This window comes from Calidris pugnax, unplaced genomic scaffold, assembly GCF_001431845.1.
Source record: "Calidris pugnax isolate Ruff unplaced genomic scaffold, ASM143184v1 scaffold81, whole genome shotgun sequence".
NCBI classification, from domain to species: domain Eukaryota; kingdom Metazoa; phylum Chordata; class Aves; order Charadriiformes; family Scolopacidae; genus Calidris; species Calidris pugnax.
In genome coordinates, this window is record NW_015090880.1 from 8,646,670 (window position 1) to 8,666,327 (window position 19,658).

Genomic DNA, 19,658 nt, shown 5'->3' on the forward strand with positions numbered 1-19,658 from the left:
TTGCCTTTCTTTCCTGAACTTCCTCAGTACAATATTCAAGCCACAATTTGCTTTTAATTACAGCCCTTCTTTTTTTTTTTTTTTTTTTTCCAAAGCAGCCCAGTCCACCTCATGGTCCTTGAGCACAAAAATGTTGAGAGCCAACTGCCTCAAAGACCCATCTTGTCTTTGAGACAAGCACAGAAGAACCCAAGCAGGAGAGTGTGCACCAAGTGATCTAATCTCATCTGACTCACGAAACCTCCCCCTTGAGCACTGCACACAAGGCTTAGACTTCAAACCAACAGAACACGCAATTAACAGCAAATATGAACTCAAGTATTATTGATGAACTGGCACAGATTTCCTCTCCTGGGCTTTGATCAGTGCCTGGATTAATAAATAACAGATAAAGTTCTGCCTCCAAAAATTCTCAATGGGAGCTTGTGTTTCTCCTTTCTTTTACTAGGATGTGGGGGAAAACAGGCAAAAGAGAAAAAGCTATCTCTTTTGGCAGGTTGTCCTATTTTCTGAAAATAGCATCTTGTAATCCACCCCCCAACCTGTCTACGACATGCTTGAGCAAAATCTGCAACACCCACACACGTGCTTGCAAAAATGCGAAGATCCATTATCTTTTCATTGGGATTTATTTCCTCCTCACTTGTTTCTAGTAGTCAAACTGTCAATTGTTTTTACTGTCTGCAAAGCAATGAGAGAAATACACTACTGGAAATTAGTTGCTGCAGGTAGTGCTCATGGAGGAATGTGTTGTAAAATATTTACTTTGGCTGATAATCTCCAGAATGAGGGAAAAATGAAATTTCAAAACACAATAGTGAAATACTGAAATGCACAGGGTCCCTTAGCGAGTCAAACTCCTCTGGTGAGGCACAACAAGACGACAGGGGTGTCTTGCCTTTCTTTCTCTTGGAGACAAAGCAAAGGTATTTCTTTTAGTTAGCCCTGGAACACTGAGGAACCCTTGTTTTGGTTGGGTTTTGCTGATGTGCTTTCACACAGGTGCCTCCAGCCAGCCAGCCCCTCAGCAAATGCCCCTTCTCAAGGTGCCAAATATGGATTTTTCCATAGGCTTAGTGGAAGAACACTAATAAATTAGAGCCTTTCCTCTCACAACAGAGCTTATCATTCCCATAAGACTTCCCTAGAGATATTACCTGCAGCAAGAAAAATACTTTAAAAAGTGACCTTTAATACTCAAGTGAAAGCAGAATCCTGTCTGAGAAGGAAAGGTCTTTTCTTTAATGAAATTGAGGTCCATTGACTCCTCCAACGCTCTTCACAGCCTGTTCTCAAGGAGGAAGCATTGCACACAGCGCTCCTCACTGCAAAGAACATTGTCCCTGGTGCTGGGCATCTCCACATCTTCAGTGCTAAATCCTGGCTATCGGAAAGGCTGCCCACACAGCAAGGAACAGGCTTCCTTCCAGCCTTTGGGAGAGTGGATGGACCTGAGTTCTGCAACTTTCTCTTCCTCCCCCCAAATATGCTCTCTGAGGACAGACTCCTGAGTGGGAAACCCTGCAGCAACAAACCCACACTATGAGGACTCACACAAACCATGAGCTCTTGCAGAGGGAGTCACCACTAAGCAGTTGCCCCCAGTCTATATTTTTTTACCAGTTATGACCATTTTCCAATAATTCCTGTGGGATCTGAATCTGCACTCAAGCATCCTGGAGCTGTTGAAGTCAGTCTCTTTGAGGCAGACAGCCTCTTAATACCACATTTGAACTGCTTGAAGTCATTAATGCTGAAGTTCTCTCCAGCCCTTCAAAGCTGAAGTGTTAGTAGAGCCATGGAAGCCGTGGGGATGTGACAGGCTTAGCCCAGCAGGTACCACGGAGGAAACTGCTCCCCTGCCCTTTTGTACCTCTGATGTTCTGGCAAAAGGGGGGAAAACTCTGGTTTTGCCAACAGCGACAAGACTCTTTCTCACCCCAAGCCTGCCATCTAACTGGTCTTTTCCCAAGATAAAAAAAATTACCATTTACTTGAGCATTCCCATTTCCCACCTTTCCCACTGCCCACCTGCCATGATGCACATCCCAGCGCTGCCTGCGTATGCCACAGCCATTCCAAACTGTGAGGTGCTTACTGATAATTCCTTACTGTCCCAGCAATTTTCCATACCCCGCTCTACCAGCCCCCAAGAAGCAACACCTCCTCCAGACTCCCCAGCACCCAAAGGCACCTTCAGTACCCTCCTCTCCTTGGTCTCCTCCCAGAGCAGCAGCGCATTAGTTGCTACCACATACCTATCCCTAAGAAATCAGTTCATTTTTCTCTGGAGATAGGAAACAAAAGAAAAAATTGCTCCAGCTGACTCAGCAATCCAGGCTTGGTCTTTTGTTTGCTTTCTAAAGGAAGAAAGAATGCAGTTTGTTGATCAAAGAGTATTTGAAAGTATTTCACTTTGAACTTCCATCCTCTCAATGAAATATCTCAATTTATTCCAAAAAAATCCAAAGCCCGTCTCTCTCTAGAATTATTCAACACCACCAGTAGTTTCACGCAAATACATACTTCATCTTGCAAACATTTCTCCCAAACTTCTGTCCTGAATATCCTAAACATCTCCTTCAGTGGCTTACATCCATCCAAATGCATGTCCAGAGCAGCATCACCAAAACTCCCCAGAAGAATCTGCTGGGAAGCTGACCAGGAAACCTGCAGCAACCCTGTATTCTCCCCTGGTTTATGTCCAGTCAAAATTATGGAAAAATATTTCCTCCCTCCTCTATTTTCAATTTCTTAATTTGTTAGGTTCCCAGCCCTCACTCGCACATAGCTGTTGGTGCAAACATTTGGCCAGTACTATTTTCCTACAGTACTGTTTTTAACAGGACAAGCTGTCAGCCACAGTTGCTGTCTCAACACACCACACGGCGTGCGCGGCACTGGGAGAAGTGGTAATTTCTCCAGCACCGGCAGCTCGGAGCGGGCATGCTGCAATGCCTACCCAGAGCATCACAACATGCACGTCTTCTGCTCCATCCCTCTCCACCTCACACCTCTTCTCCCATTAACACAGGGAGTCAGAGACCCTCCAACGTGCTCAGGTCTCCAGGAAAAGAAGCTACAAACCTCTTTTGAGGATGGGGTCTAAAGACATCGGAATAAGGACAACCCCGGTGGTGGTGGGGAGAGGGCACCAGTGCCATGTCTGGAGCTTGGGATCCCTCTTGCAGGACCTGCTCCCAGTGATTGCGTTCACAAAGTTCTTGGAAAACAGCCTATGTAACAGCTTCACCACACTCCAGAGGAAGAAACGTCCCGGATGCGTGCCAGCCATAGCAAGGAACCTCCCCAGACTGTGCACGTATCAGTAATGCAAACCCTAGTACTCCATCGTAGCACCAAAAAAGAAATAAAACAGCTCATTATAGTACACGCGCTGCCGGGAGTGCTCAGAAAGCTGAGTGGGTGATCCCAACCCCATTTCCAAGCCTACATCCAGACCCAGATTTATCTCCCGAGATATTTTCACAGCTCTTCTCAGAAACACACACTTTTCCTTGCTGTGCAAGCAGAGTGTAGCACTCAAAGACATGCTCCACTGGTCTTTACAAACCCAAATACCTTCTCACATTGGGCACTGGCATTCTTTGTGGTACAGACCGGTGGCGTTCCTCTCCGATTTCCCTTTACTGAGCTATTTTCTTGGGGTAAACCACTTCCTAGCCACTGGGAAGTTTAGCTTCTATCTCTGAAGGAAGGTAATCCTTGATTATCTTTAAAAAAGTTATTGTGTCTGTGGAACAAGGCAAATTAGGTGGCTTGTAAATGCCACAGGCATGTACTTGCATTGTCACACACTCAACTGTCCAACACTACCTGGTCTCCCCATGAGATCCTGACTGAACCTGCAGCTCTGGTGTCCCTCCTGCTGCCCTCTCCTCCAGACAGACACAGGAATCAGCTTCCAAACTAACAAGCCTCTGTCAGAGCAGAAAAAATGCATCCATTTGGAGCAAAATCTAAACATCTAGAGATATAACACAAGCAATAGAAAGCATAAAGCAAAGGATTAAAAAGCAGTCATTGAATCTAATAAGACCATTTCTGAGAAGTAGGGGTATCAAGTCCCTGGGCAGTGCTTTTGCATGGAGTGATGTGGGACTGCTGAGTCCCCCTGTTCCAGCATCCCAACACGCTCTGCTGCTGCACATTGTCCATAACACTCACGCCACCTCCAATTCACCTCGCCTTCTGCAATCAAATGGGCTATGAACTCCACGTAAAATCAATCCAAATTCTTGGGCATCACCTGATGTTCACACAGAACCACCTGAAAGCATAAATCCTTCACCCCGTGAGAAGCAGGGTTCACATACAGTTTAATGTAGGTCTATAAACCCAGAAAGCAGCAATTTCACCTCCAGGACCAGCTGAGATAAATGCCAGGGCAATTACAGAAGATGCAGCAATGTTCATTCTTTTGTATTGTATTTTAACATTAACTTTGTATTTTAACTACAATTATCCTAAGGCACTTAAAGCAATCAAATTAAGTCCTCTGTAGAGTTTTAAAGCATAACTCCAATAGAACTCCCAGTCAAAACATTTTCATCTGAAGTGCACATGAAATCCTTTTCTCAGGGAGCCCGTGGGCTCAATCACAGGTGGAGCAGCAGCTCCTTGGGGCAGGAGATAAGATCCCCAAACCTGAAGGTCTGCTGAGGGACCTGCTGACAAACTGCCAACACCCTCCTGGGGAATGACCCATGAATCCAGGGAGGACAGTGAGAGGTACCTCACGGAGTGGGGCTATGTGGGATGGGGTTGGCTGTCTACCCTCTCCAGAGTCTATTGAATTAGAAGAAATACTGCATTAAACTCCTGGCAAATAAATTCATGTAGAAACCAGGTGCGAGAAAGAGACCAAAGACATCCCTTCACCGCAGTCCTGGGGGAACCTTCAGGGCTTTCAGAGTTAAAGCAGACGTGGGAGCAAAGGGGAAGGACGTGTGTTTGATCGTCCCCTGGTTGGGTCACCACACGCCGTCTGGGGTAGGGGATCAAATGGCGAACAAAGCAAAGCCAAAGGGTTTCTGCTTTGGTTGCTCCTGAACTGGCAGCATGAAAATGTGCAAAAAAGAAATTTGCAAGGAAGTTGTGGAAAGCCTGACTTTTAGGAAAAGCCTTTGTGGTAGGCAGAGATAAAACACCATCATTGCACAATACCGCAGAGATTATTCATGAATATATATTAAAAATTCAAATTGGGAAAAGGCCGCATATATTAACAAATCCAAAAGCGATTTCCACTTAAAGAACAAATTCTGGTTAAAGTATTAATGAAGAATTTTTCTGTCACCAAAACAGTGTTAAGCATAAAATACAGCCTCTATGAAGCATAAGCAGCCAGTCTGGATCAATACAATCCAAATTCATCAAGAATCCAATTGCTTTGAATGCCAAAAGAAAAGCTTCTACAATTTAACAAAGATTTAAACAGCAGCATTCTCCCTTCTCTGCAGCAAAGCCCATCTCCAGAAGGTTGCTACCACTTTCCTTCCCCATTTACTTTCCAGCCAGCTGCGTGTACATGAGCTCTGGGTTCACACAGCATTTATGCATGGACGTTCATAACAGAAGACAAGAAGTGACCAGCCCAAAAAGTTGCAAAGCAAGACAAGTCTCCTCTACAGCCCCAGTTCTGAACTCAAGGATGCATTTTCTTCAAGTTTCAAGGGATTAAAGTCTACAAAGTAGAAGTTGGGAGAACACTGAGGGTACTGACAACAGAGAAGACCTCAACATCTGGAGAAGTCACCCCATCTGCAGAGCTGCCACCCCATGACAAGTCTACTGGGTGGAGCAATCAGCCTCTCCCTGCTTGTGCAATGGACCAGGGACTTCACAGTTTTACAAATACTGGCAGCCGGACCTCCTCCTCTGACCTACTCAAGCAACACACAGCCCAGCACACCAGCAGCATGAATGAGCAAAGAGTTTGCCACTTATGTAGCCACCCTTAGGCTGTGGCTTCTTGGCTGAGAACAAAACAGTTTGGCACAGCAGCTGAGCCATTGAGATCAGTAGCAAATTGTGGGGGCGGTGGATGATCTCTTCCTTCACATGACGTGGCATCAGAGGTGCATGCACGGGGTCAGCCTCAAAGAGAAGGTGAAGATGTGGTTGTATCAGATTTCTGGTGGTTGTCTACAGATCTTATGCAGGAACAAAGTGTTAAGTGACTGGAAGCATCTCCCAGTCCCTCACTGCTGGGCAGAGGATACTTACATTTATCCACAGTTCAAACTAAAGTGCAAACTGGCAGTAATACCTATTCTTTGGCTAAGTTGCCAATCTTCAAGATTTCTACCAAGTGGGTTTTGAAGACTCTAATTGGGGTCAGAAAGAGGCACTCGAAACCACAGAAGCCACAAAATCATCCTTATTTTCAGCTGTTTTAATCAGACAAACAATGATTTCAAGCTCCTTGATGACAGGGATTGTGCTCACAGACAGCCACTACTACAGACCATGGCTGTCCAAGTGCAAAAGCACAGACAATTTCTCCCATTTTACTGGAAAAAAAAAGATCCCACAAGACACGCAGGAACAGAGAGAAAAACCAAAGACAGTATTCCCAGAGCCGGTGTGGTCCTTGAAGACCCACAGACACTGGAGAACACAGATTTGCAGATTTTAATTACTTCAGTAGTTTATAGCCATGCACAAGTAAACAAAAATCATATCAGGGCTCTGAAATATGGCATTCGCTCTCTAATGATAACTAAAGCTGGTTATAAATATGTGAAATATTCTTATTAAACACTATGTTCAGTCAAAGCTGAAAAGAAATATATTTATTTTGCAGACCTGAATCACCTTTTCCTTGGCCCAGGAGACAATGTAAGAGCAAACAGCACTAAATAAGCCAATAGCTCATTGATTCGAATTCAGCCTGGCGGTGTGAGCTCCACATTCACGTTGCTTATGGACATGGTTCAATACAGAGACTTGACCGAGGTCTCTGATGCCTTCTCCACCAAGGAAACCATGTACTGGGGCCATACTTTAAATAGCTCAGAAAGTTTTTGCATTCATGTCACTGTGGAATAAAATGTTCTTACTGTGTTTCCACTGGAAAAAAAAAAAAAGATTTTTGAATAAAATGGAGTTGCAGTTTTCTGGACAGCTCTATAAATTGCCAGAATGTATGAATCACAACTAAGAAAAAAAAATAACATCTACATTTCTGAGTTAAGAATACATCTTAATGTATCAGTCTGCTTTGCATCATTAGGCCACATTAAATATGAAAAGACATTTGTGAAGGTGTTACAATTACAGATATCTGTATCCTGAAAGATTTATTTACTGAATTTTTCCCAGCAGGATGCAACATTAGGCTCCTCATTCGCATCATTTCCAGTTTCCACTAACAGTGGTTAAAACCTAGAAATCCTTGTTAGGCAAATCTATTCAACAAAAGGCCAAAATTAGGTATAAAAAGCACTGCTGAGATGGACCATGCAGCTTCTGGTCTTTGCTGAAATTCATCCGACCATCCCTGCAGCTCCTGTTTGTGCAAAAGCACGGCTTTTCAAAAGGCTCCAAGTTTTGATCTAAGGAGTTCCAGGATGGAGACTTCTCCCTTCATTAAGCTGGAATGGGTCATGCAGAGTTTAACCAGCGCCTCTCACCTTCCCGGGAGCTCTGCCAAATCCATCTGAGAACTGGGGCATCTACATTTTGGCACAGAGCACACCTGAAGCCAGTGCAACTTCTGCTGGTTTCCTTCTGCTCCCATCTACTCACAGAAGCGTTATGAGGCCACAATTTGCCTTTGCAGAAGGGGCATTTCTGTGTCCTGAACACATGCAAAATAAAACATGAAGCTCAGGGAGAATAACTGAGAGAACAGATGACTTTATTCCTTCCTATCTCCCACCCTCAAGTGGTAGAGGCCAAGAGAGCTGGGAGGAGAGCCTGCCACAGTTGCTTGAAAGTCAGCATTGCAGGAAACTACTTAAAAACTCCCTATTTATCAGCAGCTCCTGGTCTCCCAGCCATAATAGACATTTATAATCCTTTGGCCAAAATGTTTTCCACTGAATTCTGGAAGCGAGATTTACTACAAATGGATAATAATAAAAAAAAAAAAAGGCAGCTAGTACACTCAGCATAGAAATGTGCTAGTATTAACAGAGTTTTTTTCCAAAGAAAGATAGTTGCAAAGCACAAAGAGTTAGCTACTTTCTCCTTAATTATCATCTGTAGCTTTTAAGTAGGCAATTTAGATCTGGCTGTCATATTTCAAATGAAAGAGTAGCCTACCCATCGCATGCAGATGAGGCACACACTTTAAAGGGTGCTCAATGGGAATGTCTTTATTCAAATGAGAGGCTCAGAGAGTGAATGAAAAGCTTCCATAAAATACCATTTCCTTTCCCTTCAGAAGCAAGGATTACTTCAAGAGACAGTTTTACTAGCACACTGGAAAGATACTAATAGGTGATTTAAAACAAAATGGAAAACAGAATTTCTTTTGCTCACTGCTGCCATACAAAGACATGCTGTGACACATTCCTTCATCAGGCTCTCACGTTGGCACCACCAGGTAATCCCATTCTGTCCCACTAGTAACTATGGCTCAATTCTCTGAACGCCTACACAAATACCTCCCTTAACCACTGGCTTAGGTGAGACTGAGTTTAAAATATAATCATGTGATCCTCTGGGCCAGTATTTTCCAAGCAGCTCAAAGGATAAAAGCCACAAGGAAAAGCAAGATACACTCCAAATGAATTCCCATGTGGCATTTAATTTGGGATACCCTGTGTTATGTAGGCTGGGCTAAAGCACCTCCAAAAGCTGAAGGCAAAGAGGTTTTAGCTCAGGCTCTGCTTCAAGACTCATCAGGCAGCACACTTAGGGGATTGTATGGAAATGCTCCTCTCTTCCCATTGCTCTGCAGACCCCGCGCAGCATCGCCCCACAGCCAGGCTCTGAGCAGGGCATTCCCCCTTGGTCAGGACAGGGACTGGCAGAAGTGAGATAACCCCACAGCAGCTGGCGATGATACCACAGAATCACAGAATCTTCTAGGCTGGAAGGGACCTTAAAGATCATCTTGTCCAACCGTCAAGCTAACTGACAAAAACAGACACCCGCACAACAAACAAGGAGCATCACCATCACTAAACCATACCTCCCAGCACTACATCAACCTGTCTTTTGAACACCTCCAGGGATGGTGCCTCAACGACCTCCCTGAGCAGCTCATTCCAATGGCTGATAACCCTTTCAGTGAAAAAATTTTTCCTAATATCCAGCCTGAACCTCCCCTGGTGGACCTTGAGGCCATTTCCTCTCGTCCTGTCGCCTGTGACTTGAGAGAAGAGACCGACCCCCACCTCTCTACACCCTCCTTTCAGGTAGTTGTAGAGAGCAATAAGGTCTCCCCTCAGCCTCCTCTTCTCCAGGCTGAATAACCCCAGCTCCCTCAGCCTCTCCTCATAAGACTTGTAAGATACCAGCAGATATCACCTCTGGCTGGCAGCGTGCTGCCTGCCTGTGTGGTGCCATCATGAGAGCAATTCTGCTACGCAAAGCTTCATTTAAGTCCGTAGCTGAAGCCCAAACATTTCAGTGCAACTCTGCCAGTTACAAGAAAAACATTAAGTTTGTGACATGAACAATTATGTAGCAAAAACTGCAGTCATCTTGGTAAGTCAAGCTTGACAACTCAGCTGACAACAACAACAAAAAATTGCCTTTAGGAGGATTGGTTGAAAAGCACCTCAATATGATGAATACCCGCAACAAATACGTGTGTGGCAGGTGTACTATTCAACCACTTAGTATCAAAGTAAACCCAACAAATAGCAAAGTAATGAACAAAGTAATGAACAGCAACAAGATGTTGCTGGGATTACCAGAAAATAATAAAAATAAATAGGACCTTCCCCAGGACCCTTAGTACAGCAAAAAAATTGCCTTAGGGCACTTGGATGAGTGACAAATCTGATCTGAAAGGGTGATGGATTGCAAGAATAACAAGTAATTCCAAGATGTTATTATTTTTTTTTTTACCCCTGCTCAAAGAATCATTATTGGGGTGAGGGTCAAACTGATGAACATCCTGATCTGTGCCAAATCTGCAACGGATACTGTACCAAGCACAGATCCTAACACTGAGAAAAACTGCTGGTGTGGGACCAGAGAATTTTTTTCCATATTTGAACTTGTTAAATTTTTGAAATACATATACAGGTACCCAGAAGAAAGGCTGATTTGTACATTATAGAACAAAGAAATTCTTTGTGATAAAATTAGAAGCAGGCAGAAGAAATGAGAAAACTTAGGGTAATTATTTGAAATGGACTTATAGAGATCATCTTGGACATGGAAGGGTGAGAGGGTATGTGGAAAAGTGTGGGAGAGCTCCAGGAGACACTGCTGGGGGGTGTCAGGGTTTGGACTACAGGTTTCTTGGCACATCAGAGGGTGACTACAGGGGCATGGATGTGTGTTGTAGGAAGTTTAAATTAATCCATGTAGCTGCAGCTAGGAAAAGCATCCACCTTTTCTCCTATTCCAGGAGAGGAGGTGGAGCCAGATTTGGGTTCAATTACCCAGCTGTGACCCCAGAGTGACTCCTCTGTGATTCCTGCATCCCAACAGTGCAAACCCAGAGCAGGAGCCCTGGCATGGGGTGTCCCTCAGATGGAGAATGGCTCTGCCCCACCATGCTCCTGTCCCACAGCAGCCCCACACAGGTACCTTCTGCACTGGCTCTTCTCTGCAGGGATGGGTTCCCCCAACCACACATCAGCACTGCTTCACCAGATTACTTTGATGGTCTTTGTGATTAATGTACCTACATGTATTTCCACACTCTTTTCAAAGGGCGCATGAATCCAGGCCCAGAATTAAACTAGGAAGAAAACGTGATTCTGGCAGAAATGAGAAGCAACCACCTTGTGCAGGGCCATTTTTTTTTTGGTGCTCCACAAGTTCCTGCTGCCAGAGTTACGACAGCAGTACGATAATGCAGGAGCCAAGTACAACTACCATCTTACCATAACTTTAAACTAATATTAATTCTTTCCTGATTTTTAACTATACCCTTGAAAACTCCCTGTCTGCTGGAACTAATGATTTCTCTCAAATCCATTGTTTGCTGGAGACTTCTGCAGCTTGTAGGTTGGGTCTGGGAAAAATCTCAGTAGAGAGTACAGAGATGCTCCTCAGTTTGCAGTAGCACCTGAAGCTACCTGCTGTGGAGTGCAAAGCTCCTTCTTCAGTACATCCAGGGCTGGCCTGGGGCTGTATCCATCACTGGTGTGAAATCAGCCTGGCAAACCATATGTTTTAATCACATATCTCCAGACCCCACCAGCACTGTTGGTTTTTTTCCTCTCTTGCATCCTCCCTTTCTTTATCTAACATGATGGGCCCCAGAAGCACACGGTCACAAGTGAGATGCCACACTCCTTTCAGTCTGGAAAACTCCCACCCCATTTTGATCTTGCCTTAATGGGAACGTTTTCATGCTCCTTCAATCTCATTTCCAAAGCATCCAAGTCCTCTTGCTTTGCCAAGATGGCCTGTTGAGCCTTACAATTTTGTTTACTTGCTTAAAGCCCTTGACACTTACTCATCAACTAGCCAAGGTCTAGCAGTTCAGCTTCCAGGAGAAGAAAACAAAACCTCAGACTCACAGCACTGGGAACGAAAGCAGCCTCTAGCAGCACTCAGGTATTCAGCTGCTTCGGTGTCACTGCTGACAGCCACAACAGCTCCGCCGTGTCAGATGCTCAGCAGCATCCCTCCTTCCACCTCCACCTCCCCCACTTGTCAGCCAATAATCAGAACACCGAAAGTATTTGAAAGGAAAATTCCATGTGAATATGGACTTATTCAGAGCTGAATGCAGGACAACTGGTGAGCAACTCATCCTACCTTCACAAAGCCTACACAACCACGCAGGCAGACAAGCTTCAAGATCACAGTCTTGATGAGGGAGCCTGAACTTAGAGTGCACCTGCTTTTCCCAAGGGTATCAACTGCTCAGATATGAGATACTACCTTTTCCAACTAAGCTGACTTCTTGTTTTAGAGCATCCCCTTTCCATTCTGTGGAAGGAGCACTGGAGAAAAGCAGGAAGAGCAAACTCATGAGGAAGTCATGGGAATATTTTAAGTGTAAAATGTCACCAAGTTCCACAGGTAGCACCACACTGGATTTTTAATGCACATATTTGCTACCACACACAGTCTGTACATCCTTAGACACTTTCTGCACGTGCCCCGGGTTTGCATGCAAAGTTGCAAATTCCACAAGAACTGAGTATCTTCATGCTTCTCCCAAAACACCAGCTGACTGTCACCTCCCTCCTCACCTGCAAATTAGAGGTGTATTTCCACCCTGGGCCCAACCCCCCCCACTGTCCATGCCAGACACCCAATCTTCAGGTGCAGGCTCCTCCTGTGTCCCACTCTGCCCCGAGCAGCCCCAGCCGGGAGCCACACAGACAGGTCAAAGGGCAGCTACAGCCTCAGCTGGATCCCTTCTGCAAATAAACCCTGTTTTCCATTATTTCTCCAACATGCTGGAATGCCACTATATTGCCAGTTTTCTAATAAGCAAGACTGTGGGAAGTTGCAGATCCAGCCACATCCTTCTAAAAGCAATTGTTGAGAGGCCTGGTAAAACACCAGGAGATACTTGCTGGCTACATCTCTCTGCTTTATTAACTTTTTACTCAAAGTACTATTTTATAATCATGCAAATTAAAAGCACTTTACTGTAGGGTGTATTCTGTAATGAATGCTACAGAAATGACCTATTTGGAAGAGAATCACATTACAAATTCATATAACTCAATTTTCAGGATTTATCTCATGCATACTAAGCAGAAATGAAAGAAAATGCAGACAAGTTCAAGACAGAAAATAAACATTTGTACTACCAGGAAATGTGCCTCTTTGGAGTAATAAATGTGTGTCAAGGAAGAACAACAGTTCAAGGAATCAAATTCAGTTTCCACTGTTCAGAAAATGCTGTATTTTAGAACATGTTGAAGAAGTAGATGCCATTACCTCTGGTCTGTGCATAGCAATCATAAGCTAAACAGCATGCAATTTCCCAAGGAAGCAAAATAATTTCAGAGTCATAGTGTACTGGGCTCGAGATTGGATTATGCATTCTTTTCTTAATCATCTCAACTCCTTAAAGAAATGACTTACAAGGAAGTGAAAGGTTTCTAGAGTGGACTTGACATCTTTAAAAACAGAAGACTGGATGTTCTCTTGAAGCAGGGTCCTAAATAGCATGAATATTTTTATATATATGCTTTTTTCTAACCTCATTGCAGCTTTCAGACTTAAACAACAAAATCTGTTTTCCTAAGTAACAAGTATTCAGCATAAGAGATGCAGACATGCAATTAGCAGAATTTTCAATAGCATTTCAAAATTACAGTTCAAACTCATTCTGTGTTTTGCTTCCCTTTCCCCATGGAGTGGGTCTTCCAGGTCCTTGCTACCCCAATGGTTGGGAATCCTCCCACATTTCCAGCTTAGTTAATGGCTACACCACAATGAATGGCTACTTTATCCCCACCTTTTTTCTTGGGGTTTTCTTGTGTTTTTGTTCTTTTTCTTTGCCTAGCATTTTCCACCCCCTGTCCTGGCCTTTATGGGGCTCTGCATGACCACAACTGCTCTTCTCCTTCACCGACCCCCCCCTCATTCCCCAATCGTTCCCATGGCCCCATCCCTACCAGGTCTAGCCCAATTCATTCCTCCCGCACACCCAACAGGAGCCCCAGGTTGGTCCTTAATCAAAAGCTGCTATAAACGATGGGAAAGCCCCCCTGAAAGCAGGCATCTCCTCAGTCCCCAGCGCTGCCTCCCTGCAGAGGAACCGCCACCGCCCAGCCCGTTACCTGAAGGGGTAGGCAAAGGCTATGTCAATGCTGAGGTCACTCTCTGACTTGTTTGCACAGTCCACACTGAGGCGCAGTCCTCCAGAGTACCCACCGCATGTTGCAAATGCAAAGATTGCAAAAAGCTGTCAAAAACAAACAACATTTTTATTTCGTTTCGTTTCAGCGACCACCACAAGCAGATCCACGCAGCGGCTCTCGCTGCAGCATCGTCCCCCTCGGGTCAGGTTATCCATCACTCCGTGCACTCAAAGCATTGTCAGACACGACTCCTGCACCCTTCCCAAAAACCAATACAAAGAACTACAAAACTTGAAGCTCTGTTGCCACACACAGACAGGAACATCACCATTTGTCTGTGCCAGGCATCTCAGCCCTCCCCTCCTGTCTCAAACCGCGTTTGGGATTCACAACCCAGGCGGCTCTTTAAATCATCCCACTGACAGACAAGCTTGGACAAGAGAAGGATGAATATTGACTGAGTGTAATGACAGCTTTAACCCAAATAAAATGTTGGTAGAAGCATTTAAAAGGAGCAGCCAGAGTACAAATAGTAGACCAAGACAGTTCATGTGGCCACCACCCCATTACATGGTAAACACCAAGTTGTGCTATCCCTCTTCCATTTCAGTTATGACTTGGGAATAAAACCACAATAATGTTTCGATTATTTTTTCTAAATTACTACCACAGTATGACTTGGGAATAAAACCACAATATTTCGATTATTTTTTCTAAATTACTACCACAATCCAAGATGGATACAGAGGTGCAGCAAACTGACACTCAGCAAAACAGAAAAAAATTAAAAAGACTTAGAATAAGCTCAAACAAACCAGTGAGGAACAAAGAGCTTGGGTGGTTCTGATGCAAACCCATATCACATCTTAATCTTCCAGGAGAAAAAGGTGGAGGGAGGGATGTGCAACATCAGCATTTATATCAGGGGTTCAGACAGAGGAACTGGAAACAGGAATGGGTGTCTTAAAGCTTCACTGATGTAGACTTCCTGGGAAGACCCTGAGCATTAATGGGGAAAGCTTACTTATATAGTTGTAATTTAAAGTAAGGGACAGGCTAGATTTTGTTAGTTGCAGCATTATAGACTTGAAGTAACTCCATCAGCTTTAACAGAGCTACTCTGAGATGTACAGTGGGGCAGATATTGAAAATGACAAGTAAACCCCTGATCCCAGCGGCAATTAGATAAGTTAAAAGCCAGCAACACATAGGAAACAAACAGTGCACACATCTGGAAAAGAAAATGTGTACTCAGACACTGAAAAATTATACAGAAAGCAAACATAATGGCAAAATAAAGGCCTGAATGATTCAGTAAAAGTAACATGGAAATATATAAATAGAAAAAACTAGACCTATCCTTGCTGCACCAGGCTCTGCAAAACACGCTGATAACTGAAGTTCTCCCAATTCAAAGCATGAGCAAGGCCGGCCGTTTCAGCAGCCTCCTTGGACTTGGGCTTTGCATGTGCATCTTTTCCCCAGATGTCACCAGATAACTGGGCTGTCATCTCCCACTGGGGCAGGGACATCCTGCAAGGTAATGTGCTGAGCATGACAGAGCACAGGGAGTAAGTAACACAAGCTCCCCCCTTGCTATTCAATTCCAGTGAGGCCAAGGCATATCATCAACAACAGATTTACAAAGCTATTTAGGTGCCCAATAATAAGGAAAGTTAATAAAAACTTTGAATCGATTTTTCATGCTGAGCTCAGTGAAAAAAAAAAAAAAGATGAACTTTACTATGAATTGACTTGTTAAATACGTGCCATGAAATAAATGTTTCTGCTACAATTTGAATAGTGTTCCTTCATCCTAAATGAGACACTTCCTCTGCAAATACAAGAAGTTTTTGCCCTTACATGTAGCACAGCCCAGAAAATTAGTATTAATCATCTCAGTTTAATTTGTGAGGCGATGTCAGACAACAATAAATTAAGGAGAACAGGAGACAGTAGTGCTGACCTGCTTTCTGGCCTAATTAATGGAGTTGCAAATGTAAGTGTTTTGCAGATACATAGGGAGGCACAAAGATTAATGCAGTGATATATACAGAGGGAACTGAAGGGCTGCAGTGCGAGACAGACCTGCCATAAAGGAGGAGCCACCACCTCTCAGCTCCAGCCCTCAGCACGGGGACAAGCAGAGGAAAGATACGCAATTGAAAAGCATCTCCTTCAATCAAGTATTGGAAATCAGCACAAATGTCTACCACCACATTTATTCACCAAGGCCAAGGAGACATGCCCAAAACCACAGCTCAGGCTATTCCCGCTCCAAAAGGATCTCCTCTGGAGTTCCTAGTTTTCCCTCTCCTATATTGAGGGCATCTTTGACAGCAAATTTGGGCACCTGAAGCCTCAGTCCCTCAGACAGTTCAGATCTAGCCTTGACTCACCTTTTTGCCGCATGGTTAGCTCTTAAGCAGAGGTTTTTCAGATGTTTTCACTCATTCAGCAAACCCTTCAGCCTCCTTCCTCTCCAGCCACAAGCCACCAGTTTCCACCCTTACTCAGCCCACGCTCTGCCATAAGCACCCACAAGGCAGGTGGGAAAGGGAAAAGGACCCAGCTGGAGATTTTTATACCAAATTTCAGCAGGGCCTCAGCCAACCCCAGCTTGGCGCTCTGCTGGGGCTGGATCAGATGCTGCTAAGGGCTGGGATCACCCAGCTGCCAGTAACACCTGGTGGCCCCACAGCTGTGTGCCCAGGCCACGCAGCACCTTTTGGCATCGTAGTTATGTTTTGCATTGCAGGAGAGCAGAGTGAGGGCTGTAAATCGATGGTATTTCCCTGGGGTATCTTGGCCAAGCAGCAGGCACAATTCTCTTCTCACCCAAGCAACCTTCTCCTTCCACCTCTGCGTTTTTCCTTCCCCCACCCGCCCAAGTTTTGCTGCTGTATGTTGTCAGCGGAGCGCCTGGTGTATTAAGCCAAGATTTACTTGTCAGGTTTTGTGCACACTGTAATTCTGTGGCAGTTGCAGGAATGCTGTAAACACCACTGTATTTTATTATAGCAGGATTTGTGTAAATGGCAGTTGTAAACCCCATAATGGGAGCTTTATGGGCCAGATTCAATAAAACCTCCATCTGCGAGATAATTTTATTGAATCTGGCCTCTCTGAAATTGAAAAGTTTATGGAGAAAGGGAAAGCGTTTCCTTACGTTCCTATTTACTCTTTGCCTATAAATCCACGCTCAGCGTTAGTCCCATCTGCAGTGTGCATGCATATCACTTTCCCCCATCACAGGAGATGAATGTCCCCAGCACACGGTTACTTCTGGTTATTGCCTGGTGGCTGCCTCTCCAGGCTCAGCCCCGGTAGTCGGTGCTGCACCTGCCTTCCCTGGAGGAGCAGTAGCCAGGAGAAACACGGTGCCCTCCGGGCAGCACATCTCCAAAGAAAATCAAAGCCCAGCTGTCCCCTGCGCATCCCGTCCCTCCTGCATTGGGGGATGCTGCCCTGCGCCAACCCAACGGCGATGCGGTGGGGAGAATGGTGCCTTCGCACCCTCCTGGACACTTGGAGGGAAATGGAATGTGTCCATTCCCTGCCCGGATCCAGGGTGGATGTGGGATAACACCCCAAGCATCCTGGGTGCTCATTCCATGTGTGCTATCAAAGCAGTTGTCAACCCACATGATGAGTCCATAGACCAAAGGGAGGGGCAGGAAGGGACATTATTTCAGCTCTGTGTCACAGATCAGAGCAACGCACATCTCCCGTGGCCAGTCCAGCCTGGCTGGAAGATCACCCTTCCTCCACATGGTTTCAGACACATCTCTAACAAGGCTGCACGTCTCTGAAGCTTGCAATGCCTTTCTGTATGGTGATGAACACCCCAGCCCCTGCTCCTGTTATGGGATATTCCCTCGATGACCTTGCAGCCTTGGCTGCAAAAAATATATATATTATATATATATTTATATATATTCCAAAAATATATATACAAAAATCGTTATATTTTTGTAAGGAAATCAGGTAAATCCAGTAGTCTAACTCAACCGACAGAAATTATATTTATTATGGTGCTGTGCAATAATAAACAGCCTTCACTGTCAAATCAGATTAGCATGTTTTAAAGATCAGTTGGCTCCTTAGCACTCTGAGAAAAAAATAGCAATATCATTTCCAGCAGAGCACGTGCTCCTCACACCAGCTCAGGGCAGGCAAAGGTTCATGCACTGATTTAGGGGATCAGCTGGGAGCCCTCCTCCTTCTAATGCCAGGCTTCAATGCAATGGCAATGGATCCTCTAATTCAGGATTCAGGGGCTGTTATTTACCCAGACTCAAGGCTGGTCTCCTCGTTTCCCAGTCCAGCCATCCTCGGTGCCCGGGGGCTGGGGGTGTGTGATGCCCTGGGGGAGCTGAAGTCCCAGCTGTGCATTAGACAGTTGGCAGTGCCTCAGCACGCGACCCCGGGCATCACTTATCCCGCTGTGGAAAGGAAAATGGGATGGTTTCCCATCGCTTCTCTGCATTTGGCTTTCCGACAATTCCCCTCAATGCCTGCTGAGCGACAGGCTCGCTGCGCGCACCAGAAGAAGGCAGAATGGTTCCTGACAAGGCGAGTTAAAAGGTCTATGTAGAGCACGTTACAGCTAAAACATCCCGTTAGGAAGATAACACTGTCATTTAAAATTGATGAAACTTTTATATAAGCCACTGGCTTTTTCTGGGAGCGCGTCTGCCCCGTGCAGCAACCTTTGCCAGCTCACCAGCAGAAAAGATGGAGCCACCCTCAGGATGCACCCCAAATCCAACCCGGTGCAAAGGGGAGATCCCTGCTCTGCCTGAGAGCTCCTCGGTGACTCCTCCAGGATAATGAGATCTTAAAAAGAAACTGTGTCCATCTTGCCTGGAGCTGTGGTGGCCAAAAACAGGCTGCGAGGAACACATAGCTCACTATGTGGGTTGACCTTCAATGCTTTCACTTGGGGTTGAGGGAGGAAAATGGGAAGGAACCTGCTGGATGCTTTCCCAGAGAGGTCCTCCCTGGCCCCCAACTCCTGTCCTAACAGTGGAAAGCCAAGGGGAACTCCTGACACTTCTAAAGAGCCACCTGAAATATTGGAAACGCCTACTCTTTTATTAGTCACTTTACACATTCAAAGCGTTTTACAAAAAGACGTCTTTTTCCTGGCATTATTTCTGGATGTAAGGCTTCCCTTTCTCCAGATAGCTGTCACAAAGAGACTGCAAAATGTTTGCCAAATGTTATATTGCTTTACATTTTCTGCTTCTCACCAAGGCCAACGCTGCACAGGAGAGCGGGGAGGGAGCACGTTGATCCCCGGCCCTGGAGACGTCCCCCCGCAGCCGGCGTCCCTCACCCAGCAGAGCATCTCGTTAAAGGGAGATTATTTATTTATAGAGCAGAACCAGTAATTGCACGTTATTATTAAGACTGTAAAGGGAAGGTTCGAAGCCACTAAATGACTGTACGGGAAAACATTTACTGCAGAGCTGATGGCCCAAAATATGTCACCAGTGAAGGATTAGGAAGCACTCTCTCCTCCAGGTCTCTGCCTGTTTCTTTTTTAAAACCTGGCATTTTTCCTGCGCGGATCTGAGCTGCAGACTTCCTGGAATCACTTCTCCTACATACAAGCCTTTGTGCACTGGAGATTATCAGATTATTGACTTTGGGATTCCTAATTATATCAACTTGACTGGTTGATGAATTGGAGGTGGATAGCATCGCAGCCGACGCGGTGCT

At 45.1% G+C, this 19,658-nt stretch overlaps 1 protein-coding gene across 1 annotated transcript in view; it reads right to left on the reverse strand.

Moving 5' to 3' along the window:
* SYNPR (synaptoporin) overlaps window positions 1-19,658 on the reverse strand; it is a 46,298-nt gene that overhangs the window by 16,373 nt on the left and 10,267 nt on the right. Inside the window, exon 2 of the mRNA XM_014946893.1 lies at window positions 13,911-14,035. Coding sequence (XP_014802379.1) covers window positions 13,911-14,035 — 125 coding nt within the window. The remainder of the gene's footprint in view (window positions 1-13,910; window positions 14,036-19,658) is intronic.